At 47.7% G+C, this 20887-nt stretch overlaps 3 protein-coding genes and 1 non-coding gene across 4 annotated transcripts; 2 read left to right on the forward strand and 2 right to left on the reverse strand.

Annotated features, from left to right (window-relative positions):
• Positions 1-4989: 4989 nt before the first annotated feature.
• GGI43DRAFT_13100 (uncharacterized protein) lies at positions 4990-5791 on the reverse strand. Its single transcript, XM_083199165.1, has 2 exons — positions 5551-5791; positions 4990-5472 (listed from the first exon to the last, which is right to left on the reverse strand). Exons 1-2 carry the CDS (start codon positions 5704-5706, stop codon positions 5140-5142), a joined length of 489 nt encoding a protein of 162 aa, XP_083066084.1. The 5' UTR covers positions 5707-5791; the 3' UTR covers positions 4990-5139.
• A 746-nt stretch (positions 5792-6537) lies between these two features.
• On the reverse strand, positions 6538-10070 carry GGI43DRAFT_13104 (uncharacterized protein). The gene is made up of 5 exons (XM_083199166.1): positions 9742-10070; positions 9228-9659; positions 8005-9094; positions 7673-7843; positions 6538-7572 (listed from the first exon to the last, which is right to left on the reverse strand). The coding sequence occupies exons 2-5, from the start codon at positions 9587-9589 to the stop codon at positions 6964-6966; spliced, it is 2232 nt and encodes a 743-aa protein (XP_083066085.1). The 5' UTR covers positions 9590-9659; positions 9742-10070; the 3' UTR covers positions 6538-6963.
• A 5141-nt stretch (positions 10071-15211) lies between these two features.
• On the forward strand, positions 15212-15283 carry GGI43DRAFT_t6. The gene has a single exon. It is a non-coding gene; the product is annotated as a tRNA-Thr (tRNA).
• Positions 15284-16590: 1307 nt separating this feature from the next.
• GGI43DRAFT_390281 (uncharacterized protein) lies at positions 16591-18415 on the forward strand. The gene is made up of 3 exons (XM_083204303.1): positions 16591-17111; positions 17168-17383; positions 17464-18415. The coding sequence occupies exons 1-3, from the start codon at positions 17090-17092 to the stop codon at positions 17970-17972; spliced, it is 747 nt and encodes a 248-aa protein (XP_083066086.1). The 5' UTR covers positions 16591-17089; the 3' UTR covers positions 17973-18415.
• The last annotated feature ends 2472 nt before the right edge of the window (positions 18416-20887 follow it).

The raw sequence follows: 20887 nt of genomic DNA on the forward strand, positions 1-20887 counted from the left end.
ACACTTGTACGATACGCCTCTTTTTTTTGCCTTTGGTGGTTGTTGCTCGTATGGCGTACTATGTCATTTCATTGGAATCCGCAGGCACTAGATGCGCTGCAGCATGTAATCTAATCCGTATGGCGTGGAATCTGTAATCTGTAATCGGTGATACCATCAACAAGGGAGCACAGAGCCCGAGGTTGGATATCGACGCCGCTGAGAGGCGTCGGCCGGTGCGTGCCAGGCCGTACCTTAGTAGCGAGCAGCGGCCGCCAACAGATGGCTGCTGGGTACCTGCCGGAAGAGGTGAACCTCGTGCTGCTGCTGGGAACGGGGCTTGCCGCCTTGTACTACTCGTACGAGTGCTACAACTGAACCACCTACATACGAATTATTGCGTAGTGGTGCTACCAAAAGGCAGTTGTTTTCAGCCTTTGTTCCCAGTCTCTCTCTACCACTGCTGCTACTACTGTTGCTGTGTAATAACTCCCTCCGGCCTAGTGTCTTGGTAGATGCTGGGCAGCAGGTGGCATTTCAAGGTATTATTGCGTCGTAGCACGAGAAAGTGCTGATGGCAAAATACCACTACGAGGTGCTCCTACAAGAAGCAATGAGGCACTCGAGATGGTCGACTCACCTTGCAACTCTGTCATAACTGCTCCACTTCTTTCACTGCCTCTCTGCAACTACCGCTGCCACTGCTGCCGCTCTCGGAAATGCTCGCTGTCGTAGTGCTTGTGTACTGCCGCGCGCTGTGGGCCAGATGGAAGATGGAAGAGCAGAGAAATCCATCCAAGCATGGTCTGGGCTGTGTAGAATTCTGTCCTGAGACCTCTCTAAAAGGGGGTGCGCATGAATTGGGGGTGAGCAGAGGACGCATAGCTCCCAAAATGGGTAGTCCTGCAGGCGCCGGTGGAGCTGAAAAAGACCTGCAGCACCCGCGCCACACACCGTCTTCCATCAAGTACCGGGACTTTCGACTGCTACGTACCGTGGGCTGAGGTGCCACCGCAGAAAACAAGGTCTGGTCTTTGGGCTGCCTTTAGCCTTTGCGGCGTCCATCGTGTCATACGGCCTCTCTTTTTTTGGAATATTTTGCATCTTTGAATTTTTGCTTTTGCGCAAGTGACACCTCCCGGTGAGACGCCAACCTTTTCTGTTTTGGGGGGAATATGCACATCGACATCATTGGTGGGCAGCATGATACCAGAGATCATATCACGAGATCAAGCCATCGTCGAGGCAGGGCCCGGTATCAGTAGGCGCTTGGCGCTGAGCGAAATATCTGCCTATAATGCACGATGCTCCGTGCGCGGTACACACTTCTGCTGGGTCGCAGACAAGGTGCTGGTGGGTAGCAGCAGGAGTGGTTGCGGCAGCATATGCCATGCCTACCCCGTATAGTATATGTAGTATGTATGCAGATGGTGGATAGCTGTAACGATCAAGACTGGGTGACCAAGGCATCAGGCTTGAAACATGCGTATCTTTTAGCATTTTCTCGGTTAAAAAGCACAAGTGCCGTACTCCGTCGTGAATGATCGGCTGCCTGCCGCCGCTTTAGTTGACAGTCGCTGCGCTCCCACCACATCCCCATTATCCTCGTATAAACCAAAGTACATCGCTTCATCAGGCCGTTTATGCTACATCGCCTCGTAAGCACCCTGTTTCGTGTCTAAAGCTGTCAACCGTGGCTTGCCCCATATACCTCGTGAACCGCCAGCTTTATATGCAACTCTACATAGCTGCCGTCATCTTTCTCGCTTCGTTGCTCTTTGCTCGTACTTAGAGTTCATATTTGTTGAAGAGCATTTGCGCTATTTGATCCACATCATAAGGAAGAGGGGAAGCAAATCCAAAGTGTAGTCTTTTTTAACAGAGCAGCATGGACGCAAGAATGCACGATAGGACCACTATCGACGCTTTCAAGCGAGAGGGCTGCGCCGCTTATGCAGGATGTAGCGACCCCCCGTGCGCGCCTCCGCTCACAGGATTTGCCTATGGACAATGTGGACAATAGAGAAGCAGAAGGACAAAAAGAAGTAGAGAAAATATTGGCACCCGCCGCCAGCTCGGCGACCAAAAGCGCCCCCAGAGTCATCTTACTGAACTCCTAGCTCAGTTGGGACAGTGGTCAGCATAGGCAGCTAGCAACGAGCTGAAACCAAACAAGGAAATTGATGTCGAACGGGAGAAATTACTCTCGACCATCTCATCTAGTCGTCTGGTCAATGAAATGCAGAAGAAGCCCTTGTTTATGTTGGATCTGCTGTAATGACTTGCATGCCAACGCCGCGCCATGCGCCGACGCACCTTGCCTAGTACGTACTTGGGTGTAAGTGAGGAGACACCTTCCAGCAGCAAAAATTGTTCAAGTGTCATGACTCTTTCTTTTTTTTTTTCTCCCCGTCCTCCACTTTCACAGTGCAAGCTTGAATAGTGCGGACTTTGCGGGTGGAATGTGCCGCCACCCGAGCCATACCGATTGTAGTCTCCTCGCTTGCGCGGTTCTAGATATGTACTGTGGACCATAGGAAGAGAGAAAGGGTCGGAAGGGGAACTGTAGGCGCCGTGGCATGTGTATTGGCAGTGTCCCCGCACTCAAAAGGCGTGCTCTTCAGGATCGACCATGGTCTTTCCTTTGTCGACGAGTGATTTGATGGCAGTTCAAGTCCCGTGAATCGTCTCGAATGCTCCGCATCGTCCGAGACCAGCGCCCTTGGCCAGCCCCGACTCCTTTTGGCGAGCTGCCAGGAGAGCAATAGAACCTTTTGATGAGGATGGATACCGTCTAGGGAGAAGCCGTCGCCCGTCTCCGTTAGGGCCGGGTGACTCCCCTGGCTTGGAAGGCATCCTGTGGTATTGAAACCGTCCTAATCGATGCAGACATGTAAGTCCTGATCAATGGTTGGGCAATGGCCCGTCGAGACAGTCCTAGGGGTCCCCGGAGCGTCCCGAGACGGCGGGTCACTTCCAGGAGTCGTGAATCTCAAAAGACCCTCCAAAAAGGGGGACTCTTTCTAGACGAAAGAGATGATTGTGTGCGAATCCTCACAGGCCAAGAAGCATCGCCTATATCTGGACGGTGTTAGTGGCAGTCGGCGAGCTGAGGTGTGTCGGTTGAAAAGAGCCCCTAGAGCCTCTGATTGGCCAGAGACCTTGGTTGCCAGGGTGGAGAAGCCAAAAGCGGCCGATGACATCGATGCTGATTGGCTCCTTGAGCGATTGCATTTGGCCAATCACGGCCGATGGCCAGATTTTCTCAGAAACTGTGCGAGCGCGGTCTCGAAAGCGAAAATGGGCTAGGAGACCAAAGGTTTGTGTAGGTCAAGCTGGCTAGCGAGCCCTCTTTTTCGTGTTTCGTCTCTCTCACGTCCTGGACAGTGGAGATTGATAAGTGACAAAGCTTCTCTTAAACGGCACGGGCTCATCCGGCGCACTCGCGGCACTTGAGCATTCCCTGGTCTGCCATCTGTATTCGCTGCGAAAGGGGTCTTTTTCCGGGTATCCGTCTACCAGAAACAAGAGGCGACGGCTTCTGCTCTAGCACCTTGGGACCCTGCAGCGCCTGATTCTGTTCACTGGCCACTGGTTCGGCCATCGAGAATGGGACCATCTAATCCGGCCGTTGTGCGACGCGGGGGTCGATGGAGGTGGCCCCTTGAGGTCCGCCCGCAAGACAAGACTGCCAATGAGCGCCATTGTGATGCTCTGATGGATTCCCTCGCTTTTACCGTCGGAGCTGTTTCGTAGATGGCCGGCCAGGCTTACCACTTGTCGCGCGCCCGCCATCGTCTCACGGGCCATGTTCGGGCTCGTCGTCTGTGAACCTGTGGAACGAAACGAATCTGACCAGACACAGGCGAGCATGACAGGCGTGGCTGGAATACGAAAGTTGCCGTGCAAACCACCAGCCACACGCGAGCTTAGGGAAGGGGAATGTACCGGTACATGAGCACTTGGCCAATTGGGCTGACAGAGCCAAATCGGCAGCCATCGGCCCACAAATGGCCTATAAAACGGGCACACAATGAGCAAGTGCGAATTGCTTCAGCACCTCCTTGGACACCTATCTGGGTGTGCTCGTATAAGGCCAAGATCTGGGAGGAAAAGGGCAAAACCTTGCCAGGCCAGGCAAGAACGATCATTATGCCGTAACACTGCAGAAGCAGCATCAGTGGTAGCTGCAGCTGCTCCGTACTCGTACCTGCCACTAGTGGCCAGTAGCAGGCGTTACCAAAAATAGCCTATAACTCCATGTGGATGCTGTTGCCAACTAAAATGCTCCGGCTTGCCTTGGGAAGTACGAAGTACCCATGTACTCTTCTTACAGCCCTGTATTGCCTGTTTCGTGGCCACGCTCACCCTAGAGGAAACAACGAATATGAACCATGACAACGAAGATGGACAAGGCGATCAACAAATTTTTCCTCTTTCTCTCGCCGCTGTGTGATACCCACGGAACACGTCATTTGAGGCAACCAATGTCGACCCTTAGGCACGCGTCGCTACAGGCAGTTTCATCAGAGGGCTGGCTGCAGGGCCGCGACAGCTATGCAGGCGGTTGGTTATGTGGCCGCAGGTGACGACGCTCACCTTTATCCGCCACGGTCTCGCCGGCCAGTAAACTGCGATTATCTAAGTGAGGCGAGGCTGCAGAGTCACAACCTTGAAGGAGCATGCAGTGGGCGCCCCTCCAAATACAGGGCAACGTACATGTACACATCGGATGATAGAAGCGTGCTGCGCTCAACGCATCGAGACAACAGGCATTCTAATCACCATTACTACTTTGAGTCCCTAGTGGACCCTCCGCACCTTGACAACAGCAACGTTGGGTGGTATCACTACCTGTAAGGCGACAACATACTCGGAACAGCAAAGTGGCTACGTAGCGAGGCTGTTGACTGCCACCGCACCGGGCCACCCAAATGGCCTTGCTAGCTATCGCCAGCGTGGTCATTCCCAAAAGCAAACCATGAGTCTTGCTTTGGCCAACGCATTTCCTCCCTGTCGCTGCCATCTATCTCGCTCCCAACGTCACGGGCTGCCTCTGGACGGGGCATCGCCAGTGGCAAATGCAGGCTCCCTACAGATACATGGGCCTAACCCCCGTGCTTGAGAGTGTAGGTGTAGGTTGGCTACGTTACGCTACGATTACAGCGTGCGTCTCAACAAACTTCTGATGCTATAGATAACAATGAACTCACGCCTTATGCAGGGCGTCCTGGCTCGAATAGCCGAGTCCCAGATTACTGGGGAAATCTTACCCTGGAAATTTTCCTTCCCCGAAGTGGCTCTTGTGGACCCCACGCAGACGAGGGTCTTCACCGATCTGCCAGAGCCACCAACGACAATGCTCCGTCCCCAGGATGAAAAAATTGAGGTCCTACGAAGCATGTGCATTGGCTCCTGACAAGATGTGGCTAGGAAGAGGTCTGCATGCCAAGATTCCGGAGTTGAAGCCATACTTTTGAATAGAGAAGGATTCTTTCTGCATTAGCGGTTTTGCAACATAAGGCGCGTACCCCGTGCTGCAAGCCCATTCTACAGCTCTACCACACATACCTGTTGTATCATCGTGTGCGCGCTGGCGGCCACCCAACTAAACAGCAACATGACGGAGACGGTTTGCCGAGTATCTCGAAAGCGACCCGACACCCCCTGTGGATGGCAATCATGCAAAAACCCATGGACAGCTGAACGAGCTGCATATACCGTCATGGGCTACTGCACGACCTCATCCATGGCCCCCTTGACGTCTTCATGCATCTCCGGCCCATGAGTTTTTGTTAGCCGGACGTCGCTGTCCTGCCACTCGGTATGCCCGCTAATCAATATCGTGGCGCGGTAGACTTTTAAGGCCCGTGGCTGTGTCTGCCTTGCGAAGTGTGGCTAACCCCACAAAGATCTGCCAGCTGGCTGATTACCTAATTGCGATTCCCGCACGGGAGGCAACCAAGCCTCATCCTCGCGCCACGAACCAGGGCCCGGAGGTACCGTCCCACCGCATTTCACGCCAATGGTGACTTGGTCAAAATAGAAACACAAACATCTGATCCTTTGATCTGTAACAAGCGCGCCTCGGTATAGAGAAAGGGACAAGGAAAAGCTTCTGGACCTCGCCATATCTCCCTTGCGTCGACACCTAACGAGCCAGGGTGACAGTTAAGCCCCTTCTAACCGGCGTCTAAAATTTTTGATACCCCATGTTCATATTTTTTCTACTCTTGGCATCTATGACGTCGTCGCCGTTAGTCGGAGCAGATTCCCATCATCCCACTCTGACATGGCTGCTATCTTTCTCTTGGCCGCCATACCGCCCAGCAATCACGAGGCCCAAGTGATGGCTTGGATGAAAGAGCAAATCTTTACGTTACATATGCCTAGGGTAAAGAAAGAAGGAAGATAGACGCTCGATGCTCTCGTGACCGGGGAGTCATGTGGACTGGCGTCTGTAATAGGTCTACCACCTTGCTACGTCCCTACAGATTGGTTTGATACGCCGAATGGTGCCCAAGTGCCAGGCCAATACCCTGCAATGGTAGCAATAAGGCCTTGTTCTTGACTCATTTACGCCTAAGTGCTACAGGGCCGGCCCGTCTTGGGCGTGCCTGGCGTATTGGGTTGAAGCAGCAGGGTCGTCGGTCTGGTTTCAACAAGTCGGCCCTTAGCAAGTCGATCTAGTCTCAGCAAAGGCAACGAGACAATATCCACCTCTGGATCTAGGTCAAATGCACGAGTGGCTTTCCATTCTTCGTTTAGCAAGGCAGGCTATCATATCCGGCACTCCGAATCCTTTCCCTATGCGTCCCCGGCCTGCCGAGAGCGCTTGAGCCTCGATCCCTATAGGTCAAAATGTGAAACAAGAAGATGTTTCCATCCAATCACTCTTGTTCTTACTACTTGAAAGGACACAGAGATTCCCTAAATTCACCCAATGAATGTCACAAGCCAAGGCGTGAGCTCTTTATCTTTCCCCTACAGCTCTTTAGAGACACCCCGTGAAATCCAGTCTGCAATGGACATGACCGTGACCATGGGGTTGACGCCGCTCGCGCTTGGGAAAACGCTAGAGTCTGCAACATACAGATTCTTCTTCCCCCAGACGCTTCCCCTCTCATCAACCACGCCAGACTCTTTGCTGGCGCTCATTCGGCACGTTCCCATCTGGTGCGCTGACCCGAAGGCAGACAGGGGCGGTTTATTGCCCAGAGTGCGCAAGTGCTGTAACCATTTACCAAAAGCAGCATCTGTGAACTCGGGATCTTTGTCTTGGACGTGCTTTGCTTGCTCGGAGGGATTGGGTATAAACGGCGGCAGGCCGTAAATGGTCGCTCGAATCTCTGTCGCACCACCGACGTAGGCAATCTTGGCAAGGCCAATGATTCCCTCTAAAGTATTCTCGCGGTCGAAATCCGATGGTGAGTACTCAATTCGAGGCCCGCCCGTCTCGGGGTCGACAAATACTCGGCCAGAGTCTCGATCACGGGCTAGTGAGATGAAGCTGTTTACGTGCCGAAATCTCGTGGCAATGAGCTTGGTATCAAGGCCGCTGTTCCAACTTGATAATGCAAACGCCATGTATGGCTAGACGACATGGCCGATACCCTTGCAGTCAGCGAAATGCAATCTTAGAACAAGTAGTATCGTAGTGATTTCTGCTGGGACACTATCTGATAGTACTCACCATCATGCATAATGGCTCCAACTTGACTCCGTGCCCCTTGCCATCGAGGTTTTCAAATTCACCGCTCCAGCTTGTGATGATGCCACCTTCCCATGGTCGAATCTCTTCTCGATTCACCATCATCAAGCTGTTGACTGGATGGAGGTGAAGATTACGCCCAAGCTGCGGATTCTAAAAGAACAGGGGGTTTATTTATGTCAGCGAAGATGTTACCTTTTTTTTTTTTTTTTTTTTTGGAGGGCCTTGCGTTGGAACCGAGAGGGCAGTTGGAGAAGAAATAACGAGTAAGAAAGAATCAACCATATTGAACGGCCAAGTGGGCACAGACTTACCTGAACACCGCTCTTCATTAGGATGATAGGGCTCCAGAAGGTCCCAGCGGACAAGATGACTTTCTTTGCCTTGATGACAACCTTCCTCTGCCTACGCTCTCCGACGTCTTTGTGAAGGTCACCTTCTTTGTCTCTACTTAGCCACGATCCCTCGATACCTATTGCCGTTACTCCATCCTCATCAAAGAGCACTTTTTCAACAGTGAAGCCTTCCATGAAATCGGCACCAGCTTCGGCGGCAGCAGGCAGCCAGGCCTGTGCCGGTCCTCTTTTCTCTCCCAGTCCGCAGCCCAAATTGCAATGGCCACAGTAATGCTCCTTGTTGGCGGTGTTCTGATCAGCGACGCCTGCGTGCCAGCCCAGCTTCTTACATCCATCTAGCAGCGTGTTATTGGAGAAGTTGTGGCGGATGGCCTCAGACCCGGCGCCAATGAAATTCCAAACGCGGTCCATGCACTCGTCAAATTCGGGCGACGTGAATAGTGGGAGGCCCTCATCAGCCCATTCTTTGCGTACGTAGTCCTGGAGCTTAAAGCACACGCTCCAGTTGACCGTGCCGCCACCACCCCAGCAGCTGGCCGAGGTCATGGAGATGGTCGTGTCCTCACTCACATAGGCGCCGCTATGGTCGAATAGATACTCGAGCCCGGCGTCCTGTGGCATGGGAAGGTAAGTAGGGTGGAAGTGGTATCCCTTGTCAACGACGAGGACTTCGTGTCCTTCCTCGGCGAGATTCTTTGCGCAAACGCCACCCCCAGGACCAGAGCCGACAATGACTACGTCGGTGGTGATTTCATGTACGTCGTCCTCCTTACCGGCAGCAGCAGGAGGCACCTGAAGGAACACGAAGTCGTACCCCTCCGCGGGCTTCCAATCTTTGGGAACGTTGGGGTATCCCGAGAGTTTCTGGAAGTGAGGGTTGGTGGTGTTGTTGGCCTTTCCGGCCAGGGCGACCATGGACTTTGCGAGCCCCCGGAAGGTCGCGAAACGAGAGGTAGTCCATGACTTGATGATGGCCTCGCGGGTGCTTGCTGGCTGTTGGGTGATGGGACTCCAGTAGCCTGTTAATAGCAGGCTTCCGGCGTGTGTCCTTTTATTTCACAAGAAGAGTTAGTTTCCATTTCTCTGGGCTTAGGTCACATATATAACCCCCCCCCCTTCTCATTTTGCTCTTTTTCTCTCTACATAGTCTCCGTATAGAATGAAGAGAAATTAACACTCACCCTAGTGTTCCAAGGACTCCCGCAAGCTTGGCCCTCGCCGGCGATATGCCCAAGTTTCGTATACAATCCTCGCGGAACGGAGGATACTCAGATGGCCGGAAGGCAAGAAGCTCTGTAATTTCCTCTCTGCTTGGAGCATTGTCCAGTGAGCCGCGAACCTTGTCTATAAGGCCATTGAATTCGTCGTCAGGGATGGCAATCTGCTTGTCTTTGTCTGTGACGGCAGATGCTGGTGCGTAGGACGGCAATACGCCATCCAAGATGGCCCAAAGAGTGTCCCATTGATCGGCGGTCATGAAGTCAGTCGGTGGTGGTGAAGGGAGCGTGACTGGCACAGGTGCCTTGATAAGTGGTTCTGCCATGGTCGATTGTTGTGGTGAATAATTACGGTTATTTTCAATGCAGAAACAGAAGAGCCGGAGATGGTTTTATCTGCCATTGTGTTAGCCTTTGCTTTTTTCCAAATTTTCTTCTAAACGGGGAAGCGATCCGTAATAAAGCCCGAGAGTCGTACATGTAAGATAGCAAACAATGCGCCGTTGGAGTTTGCTATACGTGTCTTTGGACACTCGCGTTGCACCAATAAAGGAAAAAAATTAATAGGTACGGATTTTATAGATCTTTCGTGGTAACACGACGCATCGATTGAGAGAAATTCAAGACCTTTTGTATTTTCAACAAGAAGCTCTCAATCTCTCACACACGCATTGAGTAACACAGGCAAAAAGAGCTAAGGTCCCCACTGCATAAGAGCCTTATCGAGATCGGATCTTAGTTTACCAATCTCAAAGGGTGAGATTGTCGTAGTGCGGGCGCTCCAAAAAGTGATTTGAGAACAACAGAGAATTTAAAGCTCGATTTTAAAAAACACAGTCAGAGTTTGGGCCGAAAACGCGTCATTGCCGGTGAGCGGGGAACAAAGGAAATTGGCGGCAGCGGACGGCTATTAAATATTAGTAGGAAGGAAGGAAGTACTATTTCCTTTAACAACAAAAAGGATGTCTGTGTGTTGCTCCATGTACCTTTTTTTCAGCTGCTGTCTATTTCGGATGTGGAGCGCCTATTGCCGGTGCGGGGAGTTGATCTGAGTCAAAATCGGATGTGACTGGCATGTTGTACTGACAACTTAATGATTAGGAAATAAGGCTCTGCTGATCAACTCATATATCATTTATTTTAATCAGAAAAAGAGGATTTGTCTCGTACATATTTTTGCCTCAAAATTCTATTTAGAATGGGCAATGAAATGAACCCGACAGCTCTGTATAGTTGTACTTGCGGGAACCCGCTGTCACAGGAGGATCAAGATCCCCCGCATTCTCTAAGTACCTAGATACCATCCCAATAGTTTAGTTGTAAGTAGCACCACCAAGATACCACCCACACATATCAGAACATGAATGTTATTGATACCCTATTAGTGGTCAATTCCCTCTTCTAGAGAAATCTAAGGTACTTACTAGATAGGCAACTAGGCTGCTAGTTGTAAAAGCCTTCCCCCATCGAGCTACACATATAGGTACATGCACACATACTCAGCCCATTGTTAAAGATGCCTCGGCCCCCCTCTCTTTTCCACTTCCCTTTTGAGGAGAAAACTAAGGTACATGTGACAACTTACCGTTTATACATTCAATTCGTTTGTAGTTTTACCCCGACCCGGAGATCCCTCTTGCTCCTCCTCCGCTAGTTTCAAAAAGGTGAAAACAGACAAAAGGCGTTGCTACGTAAACAGTTATCCCGAGCTACCGCTTCTACTCCACATCAATCCCCGTCTTCACGCCTAAGCATGCATAAAGGTCATTAATAACAACTGAGATATAAAACTAACTCTGCTCCATGGAGGAAGAAAAAAAAAAACAAATAATAATGATAATAATAATGGCGACTTGCCTGGTATTTGCAACGCGAGATGGTAAAAAATAACAAAAAATAGAACCAAGTTTGCCTCCCTGGTGTGAGGCTACCGTCAAGCTCCTGATTAACAAGGGAGCTGATATTGAGGCTAGGGATATAAACCAATACTTCACGCTGTTAATATAGGCTACTGATCGTGAATTCGAGGTTATTGTGAAGCTCCTGGTTTAGAAGGAAGCTGAGATTGAGGAAAGGGATTAGTGTGTCCCGTCCAGCTTGGAACACACTAATCCCAATACATATTACGTGCTAGTACCGCATTTTCCTCGAAAAATTGGCTATGGGCCTCTCTACATGCTAACTGCAGCAAGTTAGCTGGCTACTGTTCTTTGGTATGAAATTATCGCACCACTGTAAAAGTGCTTGGTATGAGCAGAGGGGAGGGGCGGAAGAGTGGGGGAGCGTAGCACACATCCAGTATAGTGCGCGAGGGAATGATGAAATAGCCAATCGGCATGCACAAGACTAATCGGACTCACATCGTACATAAAACCAACCACTCCCGCTCCTGGCCCCAAGCAATTTTCTTTCTTGACTTTTTCATTTCTTTGTTGTTATGTTCATATTCAAGTATGATTTCAATATATGCCAATCTATCATTTGATAGCCTCCTAATAACGAACGGATAATGCTCGCGGACCACCACTTGCCTAGTCTTGCTTGGGACGAAGCTATATAAGTTAAATTTTTACTACCTTCTGGACATTCCATGCACTGAGTAGTTCGGCGATTCTCGCATAGCCCAGCAGCAGCAGGGGTTAAACTAGGTCGCGCTCCGCAGTCTCGTATTGGCTCTCGATCATCTCCAAGATCTTGCGATCGAACGAGGTTGTAGCATGCCCCGGGATTGGTTTCGTAGGCGGTGCGCTTGATGATTGTATCTGTGTGGCGGTATAGCAGATTCTGCTGGTTGAGGACGCCCAAGCCATTGCGAACTTATCGGGGGCCGGGTTGCGTATATAGCCCGAGCTGTGCGATGTTTGATCGGCCTTTGGCGAAGAGCGCGGCAAGAATTCGCTACAATAGCGCCAAAAAGGGTCAGTCTCTAGCATTCATCGACCTCTGGCAACGTAATCGATATACCTATAGTAGGAAGATGACGATAGATAGAAGGCATAGATATATAATATCGAAGATTACCATGAGGATAAAGAACGTAAAGATGTAGTAACAGGTATCTAGTATTCTGACTTTTGCTATGCGACAAAAAAGGAAGAATGAGACAAGGGGAAAAAGAAAAAAGAGAGAAAGAAGGAAACAAACCATCGGATAAGGGATTCGAATCCCCGTGGGCGAACCCATGTGACTCATCCTAGCCATCCTGCCATTGACTCTCACTGCTGTTGGAGGCGCTGACATTGATTGATAGGAGCCGTCGCCAACAGGAACCATTAGCCACTCGGCCAATTGAAATATAAAGGTAGACTGCGTTTCGAGACAGGAGCGTTGTCAAGTTGTAGTCCTGTGACATCACCTATTTCGTCGTGTATCCACCCCGAACGAACCTTACTAGGGCGTCCATGAAAGGCAAACTCCCAACATACCCTCGCCTGCCCATTAATATATCTACCAGATATCGGGGGATCTCAGTACAAGCTTCGCACAATCTGAGTAGCTGTTATTGGAATTCTTTGTCGATGAGATGGCAGGGATAACGGATTTCAACAGGCCTGCTAGGTATGGGCTTCGTATGCTTCTCGAAGCTCCCAACCTTAGTAGCTGCTCTTTGGACCCATCCAATCTATCTAACGTCGTCATTGTCTCGATTGATTTTGAAAATATCAATACTACCATGAGCGGATTTTCTCGCAAGGAGAACTGCTAAGTTGGCCTTGCAATTCTTGACACTAAAGACCTTCTCTAAATTTTACCTACTAAGCTCATTTCGACCTACAATTTCGCTACAGGATCTCCCGCATTTCTCTCAAAAGTTTTAAATAAATTCCTTTTTGGCGAATCAGTAACCATTTCTCAACTAGATATCTCAAGTAGTATCGAGTCTCTCATTCCCAACGATCGCAACATTCTATTTGTGGGCCATGGGTTCTGCAGCGATCTTTCAGTGTTGCGTGCTCTCGATTTCCCATTCCCCGAACGCCTTTCGGGGATTTTAAACACTTCCAAGGTTGCTAACGAAGTATGGGAGATTTGGGCAGGCTCTCTTGGCGATCTTCTCATAAGGCTAGGATGTCCTTACAATAGCCTTCATTGTGCAGAGAATGACGCACATTTCACCTTGAGAGCTTTACTCCTTTTAGCAGCTCGAGGATTTGACCAACATCAACAACAATCAATCGGAAGTGAGCACAATAAGTTATTGGATATTTTACAACGAATTGCGACCCATCCGATTCCTTACCGCCCAGACCCAGAGATTGAAGCAATGAAAAAACGAGAAAAGAGGTTGGAGACACGACGAAAGCATCAGTCAAAGTCTTGGAGCATAGAAGAGCAAAACCGCATTCGTGTAGCTCGAGCATATGCCAGGGCAGAGCATGAAAGACTGGATATGACTATCGATGCGGAACTAATATTATCCTGATGCAGTAGCCAGAGCCAGGAGGCCGAAACCCCTGGATCTCTCCAATTTCACAGACCACTCTTCCCAGACTTCTGGTGAGAATAAAAGCCTCACGGTGCCATAGAGAGCAGTTCCGAAATCAACGATCGGGCAGCGGGAAAAAAATATCTCCCTTGCCAAATATTGTTTATCTGTATCTTTGCCTGGACGCACACGAAAAGTATTTACGAACCACTAGCTTCGGCCTACTCTCCAGCAGTCCTAACTTCTGTCTTCTAATATACAACGGAAGTACTAATATGCTATGTAAACACAAAAATTCGATGCTAGAAAGAGTTCGCTGCTCGGTGTGCTAGTCAAGAATGATCTAGACGATGGAAGAGAAAGAGCGCGAGTGAACCTCTTCCGTAATAAGCACGAAATAGAGACGGGACAAACAAGCTCTGTGGGTATGGAGATAATGGGATTTGACAGTCTTGGCTAAGTCGTCACATCGGACACCCCAGGTCGTGAGTAATGCTGGTGATCAGCCAATTAAGCACGCACCATCGACAGCCTGCTAAAACTATATATAGGAAAGCTATCATGGGGAGACATTGGGAAGCAGGTCATCGCGTTCAGTGACATTACCGGGCACGAAAAGTATCTGCGGACCACTGTGTTTGGCTTACTCTCTAGCAGCCCCGACTTCTGTCTTCTGATAGTCACGGCCAATAATGGATTGGTTGATATGAGCAAGAAATATCTGGACATTGCGCTGGCCTTAAACGTTCCTGTCATGGTCATCACCATTAAGATTGATATTTGCCGCTATCTAAAACGTGGTAGCCTACAAGCTTCAAAAGTCCAAAGCCTCGTCCTTCCTTCGCACTTTTCACCCCCGACGGAAGATAATTTCATCGGGAAATTAGTTTCCATCTTCTACTTCCAACACAAAGGCTGATCTATAAATACCAATCCCCACTGGAGTTGCTGGAAGCTCTTCGCGATGCTATATCATTATCCATACTACACTTAATTTTATAACTGCGGCACTTATGAGGGTTCTATATTTAAATAACCTTTTCTGCTTCCACTGCTTCCACTGCTGAATTATGGAGGGTACTGTAGGGAGCCGGATCCCTCATCCGGCGAGTTTATCTTCATTTTCTTTTCTCATTTTTCCTAAACTTTTTTCGTAGTTCCATTACATTCGTACATACGTATGTGAAAGAAACTGGTTACCTAAATTATAGCTGGGACGCTACGAGCAAGACACATTGGGATACGCCTATCTCAGAAACGCCTCTCCATAGCGTCGAGAGCACAGCAGCTATTATCAATACTGCCAAAAAAAAAAAGGGTAGCTACCCAGAGAGATATTGTAGCTCCGCAAGATACAAGATGCCTGCCGAAGTGATGTCGAATAGCTAAACACAACAGCAACGGAGCAAAGGGGTTCGCGATATCATGAAGCGCTGGCACCAGGCAATGATGAATGACCCGGTTTTATGACGTTAGAATGAGTAAAGGTTATAAAGCAAAATATTTCGCAGCCAATCAGATCGCCCCTATAGCTCAGTGGTAGAGCGTTGCACTTGTAATGCAAAGGCCCATAGTTCAAGTCTGTGTGGGGGCATCTTTTTTTGGCTGTTTTTACTCCTTGGCTGGCAAGCATAATTGTTAAGGATGACTACTGGAAAGTCTTTTTTTTTTTAGGGTGTGTATATTCTTTATTTCTTACACAAAAATCTCATCGAATGCATATATATTTGTTGCTGCCTTTAGTGGTGTCAAGCAAAGCTGTCTACACGGGATTCGCGAAGCAGAGCACGCCCAAGCTATATAAGAATAATGAATAGCTATAATAGACACAAGTGCAAGATTCACATCAATACTTTAACGCAATATTATACAGTAATTTGTATTGAAAAGCGTAAATCCACTACTTATCTAGAACTTCGCCCTCATCAAACTGTTCGGCGCTGAGCTCGTAGAAACAGAGATGGATACGAGAAGACTTTCCTTGTCGATTTTAGTAGACCATTGCAATATGTATGAATCATCAAAGTCATGATATATGACAATCAAGGATTTGGAGATCAAGCAGTGGCGTAGACGCCATATACAAACTACGTCATATAAGAAGCAAGTTTATAAATAGGCTACTATCTGATCAGAGACACAAATAAAGAACAATACTATTATGAAGTTACAATTCACGGAGCTCTCTGAGGCTAATAATGCATATCTGGGCTTATTATAAAAGAGTTCATACCCTCTTTTTAGCGGCAAAGCGTGAAAATACTATTGCTTATAAGAAGGCATTTTATGGAAAGTATTCATGCTATAAAGTAGTCTGACAACAAAACTCAACATACGAATGTGCCTCAAGGCATTTCCGGTTCAATTGTATAGGTACCATAAGAAACTGACTCAGTTCAAAACTGGAAGACTTGGTTGAAGCTTCAGCAAGCACGATTATCACCGAGCAAAAAAGCAAAAACATACAACAGCCGGTGTTCGCTGATGGTCACCCACTCAACTACTAATCTGCCGGTTAGTGGCTTGTCTATGGGGGAGCAGACGGGACCCCGAATTCTCCACTACCTATGGTCGTATGTGACTAGTGATGGCTTCAATTAACTTATAGCTTGTTTGCTGCTAGGAAACTTGTTCAACTGACACCAAACGCGACAACAGAAATTGAATCCAGCTGGTCTAATCGCTATTTGGGCCACGACATGAAAACAAGGTTAGGAAATTATTTGATCTAGCAGCTGCAGCGGCATTTCCCTTGGAAAGAAACCGCTGGCACAGCTGAAGCATTTCTCGTTTACTCTAGGAAAGCTGGGCTACTCGGCTTAGTCACCAATCATAGCTATTAATGGATCATGAGGCTTGTCAAAATAGCCCCCACCAATGCTCTATCCATTAATTGATGAATGGTAATTAAGAATCGAATTGCCCCTCAAAATTGGGGATTGATCCTATCCTGAAATGCTACTCTAGTTTTCTATTTCTCACAGAGCCACGGAGAAAAGGGAATCGTGCTGCGCCATTCCCCCGCAAGACTTATTCCTCCGGGATACGGCTCAGTTTCTGGTGCCACGTCGCCCATCTGTCTTATTTTCAGCGCAGTTGAGCCAGCCACGCTTACACAATTTGAGATCTCAAGCCCGTAATTTTGTCGCTTCAGCCAGCCACAACATGTGCACTAAATAGAAAACGGAAGCTTCACTGACATTTAAGCATTTTTCGGTTGGGTAAACGCCATTCGTAAACAGTTATTTTTTATATGATAGAAATTGAAGATATAAAGAAATTAAAGATATTAAGATCCCCTTCCATCTTATAGATCCAACAACATTTCTCATACAACCCAAGTCGAGCTTATTTTGCCAAACATCTTCAGAATAAAAAAGAGAAAAGGAACATTACGGGAATGCCGGTTACTCAGCAGAACGGTACTTATCAAGATGCCTAATCCCTATCATGATAGTCATGTCTTAACAACATCTAGAGAGGCAAGAAGTGCCAGAACATATCCGGGCGCACCTTGATGAAATAAACCGAACCGCTGATGCTGCCGAGGCAGCAATCAAAGATGGCAACACTGAGCTGGCAACAGAGCTCAAGGCTAAACTGAAACACTTGTTCGAGAATGCTCCAGAGGAAGCCAAAACAGGTGGCTTCATTGGTTTCGGTGGCGACAACATACCCGTACCGCCAAAAGATAGTACGTAACAAGATTCAAGCACGCATATATATTTCCGGCGTTATGCAATCATTTACAGAAATTTTAACAATACTCTATAGCTCCGCAAAATGCGCCTGAGTCTCTAAAGCAGATTAATGCTGAGCTTAAAGAAGTTTCTGCTGCTTACAACAAGGCAGTTCAAGATGGAGATCACGAGTCTGCAACAGAACTGCGGGTTAAGTTAAATGCCCTAAGGCAAAAATCCCAAAAAGAGTCTAAAGTTGTTACCTCCATGGCTGCTGGCTACTTCGAACTGTGGATTGAAATTCACAACCTAGGTCCAAGCCGTCTTTATAATGACGGAGGATGGGATGTAAAACATGGATGGTTTGAGTCAGGCAAGGTAGCAGACTCTCTTGAGCAAGGGGGAGTATCCTACATTCATATGGGTGGGGCTCCAGGCCCAGGGATTTACTGTACTGCTTATTACAGCTTCCGGGATGATCCAAAGTATTCTGGATCTTTTACGTGGACTTCTGATGATGAGCGTGGGTATAGCAATGGTCGGTGGGACAGCTGGCATAGCTTTGACGGCCGGATTGTCCGCTTCTATGTTCAGCAGAGGTGATTGGCAGCTTCTATTCCATAGTATTCGATATATGAATTACGAGATAGCTGATGGCTTTTTAAATACAAAGCTTATTGAGAGCTTAAGGGCTTTGGTAACGCAAGCTAACAAGTTAAGTTGATATAATCGGACAGCCGGTATGTATCTGTTGCAAGGATATCTTAGACTGAAGACCTTAATGGCGGCGTTGACTCCCTTTTAATTGTTGGTGGAGGGTTCATTTACTACCAAAAACAGAATCATTTAACTCCAGATTGAGAGCTATGGGATACAAAAAAAGAAAGACATCACACTCAAGAGAAGTGCTTGACGGGACCCCGAATTCTCTGCTACCTATGGTCGTATGTTAAGGGCTGGGGCAATAACTAGTCTTATATGGGTTCTAAGAGACACGAAAAAAAGGAGAGATGGCGCATAACAAATACCTTTCTACTATTCTTTCCAATTCCCTCATCCGAAATTGTATTTAGAATGTCAACGAAAGCGTTGTCGCGAAACTAAGGCGAAATATTTTCGCCTACGTGAAATATCTATTCTCTACCTATTGTTTGACTTGCTTGAAGAGCTGGATGGCAAGCAGCATCTTCGTATATCGAGAATGTTGTTCAGACCAAGAGGTGAACTTTTCCCAAGAGAGTAATCTCAATGTTGTGATAATCTACATATCAATCGCTCTACGAAAAATTTGTCACCCCTACCATTGTAAGTCTCTCTACTACACCTAGTACTGAGAGTCTCGTTGTCACATCTAGCAGTAAGGGGCCTGTAACTATACCTGGGGATGAAAATCTCATTAACGCACTAAAAATTATTCGAATTGGTCCGCAGCCATGACAAGCATGGGGCCCTGTTGCAAGCTCCGAATAGGATAGCTGAAGATTATCGCTTTTAAAGTCAATCCGATGGCCACTGTGACAAGTGCGACTGACGGCGGTTCATTTATACTCAGGATTTCACAATCCCTTCCCCTTTACCCTCGATTAACTGGGCCCCTTACCTTTTGTTTGAGTTACATTCTTCCAGTTGGGTCACTTCACCCAGCTCTTGGCTGTACAATGAAACAATGTATACAGTGAACCACACATACTAGTAATCATCCATTTGCTATAGGAGACATGCGCCCACGCAACGAAAGTGCAATATTAGTGTGTAAGTAAAATAAGACCACGATATCCCAATGAAAGATAAAGAAAAGAGTTATTCATCGAGAAGCTAATGGTGGCCACATCTTATATAAGAATACTCTGTACGAATGATGTATATCTTTAAAGCATGGTATAGACTCATGATATTGATGAACTACTTCGTTGTCTAGCCGAAACTACGAAGTATCAAAACACGGGCTTAATGTTTTTAGAAACATATAAACTAGGCAAAATAATATGTCTCAATGACATGCCAATTATTATTTTCAACGCGCAATCACCAACGAATAGACCATCTAGCAAAGATTTAGCGATTAGGCAAGCAGTTGAGGGAGCATATCTTTGCGAGGTTTTTAACCATCATAAACTGTTTATCGTTATCGAGCAATATGCCCCAAAACAACAATTTACTCATCTTCTACTCTTGAAGCAATATATAGATCTCTAATATCTTTGCGAGCTTCTATCACATTTTTATCTCTATACATCTAGTGTCTTTGCTACGATGTAGTGCAAAATACAAGACTGTTATTTCATTCTTAGACTGCTATTATCGTTCAACCTCTACGGGACGATATCTTACATTCTAAACAAATGATAACCGCTTCTGCAAAAATGAACATGCACAATTTACACAGTTCTATGTATACAACTTTGCTTCCATCCAAATACCGTAATATCATTTTATATGTGAATAAAAATGACATGTATCCAGTAGGAAAGCTTCAATTGGCTACATAGAATGAAACAAGTATACCATATTTGACACATCTCGTATCATTTTCTCCTCTTTTTCGCCACCCAACCTGCCAATTAAGCACCTATTCTCGCCTATTGCAACTCCAACAATTTCTCCAATTCAATTCGGTGTGCACAAATGCAATAGAGTAAGGGGTTATCACTCCTGCATCATGCAGAGAGATGCCAAGACACGGCAGCCATATTACACAGAGCAGGCGGCCAGGCCAAACACCTAAAATAGCACCAAAGAACCACACCTATTTCTCACTCATATATGATAGCAAGTGTTGGAGGTGGCTCCTTTCACCACAGTGACCCGTAGACCCTTCATTTATTTACCCCGCGTAGGATCGAATGATGATTTGCTACACACACTCACCCATGTACTCTGTATATATGTATGTATAAGCAGATATGTGAGTGAGATGGTACAACAGATGTATGTACAGCTGTGCCCGTATGCACTGCACGAGCAGGGCGATTGCATATTGGGATGCATTTACCTCCTCACTTCCTCACCTCGTACAAACAAGTATGCGCGTAGGATCCAGTCGTTACATGACAGGTCGCCTACAGCTCACGAAACGCTCTCCAAATTGGCTGAACTGATTGGAAGGCCAAGACCATTGGGAGAACTGGCCACCTAACAGGCTGCATACAACTGCTACTCCAAGAAAGCAGCGCTCACTAAACAGCCCATGCTTTGGCTCTGGCGCCATCCAAGCTCCCTGTTAGTGTGTCGCTTCCCTCTGCTCGGCCGGCACTCTGCGCTCGCTCGCTAACTCGTCTAGTCAGGTATCATCAAGGTGCAATCAAACGCACATGCAGGGCTGCTTGGACACAATTTCCAATTCCCGCTCAAGCAAACAAACAACAGTAGCCGGCAAAAAGCACGAGCTTGCCGTGGTAACCCACCCTCACTGCATCTACATGCAGTAAAGAAAGCAAAAATGGACACGCCGTCGGGGAACCAACGCAGCTGTCCAGCAGCTCCTCCGGGATACAACTTCGCCTACTTCTGAGACATGA

The sequence above is a fragment of the Trichoderma evansii genome (assembly GCF_050947405.1).
Source record: "Trichoderma evansii strain SZMC 28006 chromosome Unknown GGI43scaffold_1, whole genome shotgun sequence".
Classification (NCBI taxonomy): domain Eukaryota; kingdom Fungi; phylum Ascomycota; class Sordariomycetes; order Hypocreales; family Hypocreaceae; genus Trichoderma; species Trichoderma evansii.

Bases quoted from the DNA above. Each gene is read 5' to 3' on its own strand.
- GGI43DRAFT_13104 (XM_083199166.1), bottom strand. From the start codon at position 9,589: ATGGCAGAACCACTTATCAAGGCACCTGTGCCAGTCACGCTCCCTTCA. The intron at 9,095-9,227 runs GTGAGTGTTAAT...GTGAAATAAAAG, and splicing joins GGAGTCCTTGGAACACTAGG to GACACACGCCGGAAGCCTGC. The intron at 7,844-8,004 runs GTAAGTCTGTGC...CTGTTCTTTTAG, and splicing joins TAATGAAGAGCGGTGTTCAG to AATCCGCAGCTTGGGCGTAA.
- GGI43DRAFT_390281 (XM_083204303.1), top strand. From the start codon at position 17,090: ATGCCGGTTACTCAGCAGAACG. The intron at 17,112-17,167 runs GTACTTATCAAG...AACAACATCTAG, and splicing joins GCCGGTTACTCAGCAGAACG to AGAGGCAAGAAGTGCCAGAA. The intron at 17,384-17,463 runs GTACGTAACAAG...AATACTCTATAG, and splicing joins ACCCGTACCGCCAAAAGATA to CTCCGCAAAATGCGCCTGAG.
- GGI43DRAFT_13100 (XM_083199165.1), bottom strand. From the start codon at position 5,706: ATGACGGTATATGCAGCTCGTTCAGCTGTCCATGGGTTTTTGCATGAT. The intron at 5,473-5,550 runs GTATGTGTGGTA...TAATGCAGAAAG, and splicing joins CGCACACGATGATACAACAG to AATCCTTCTCTATTCAAAAG.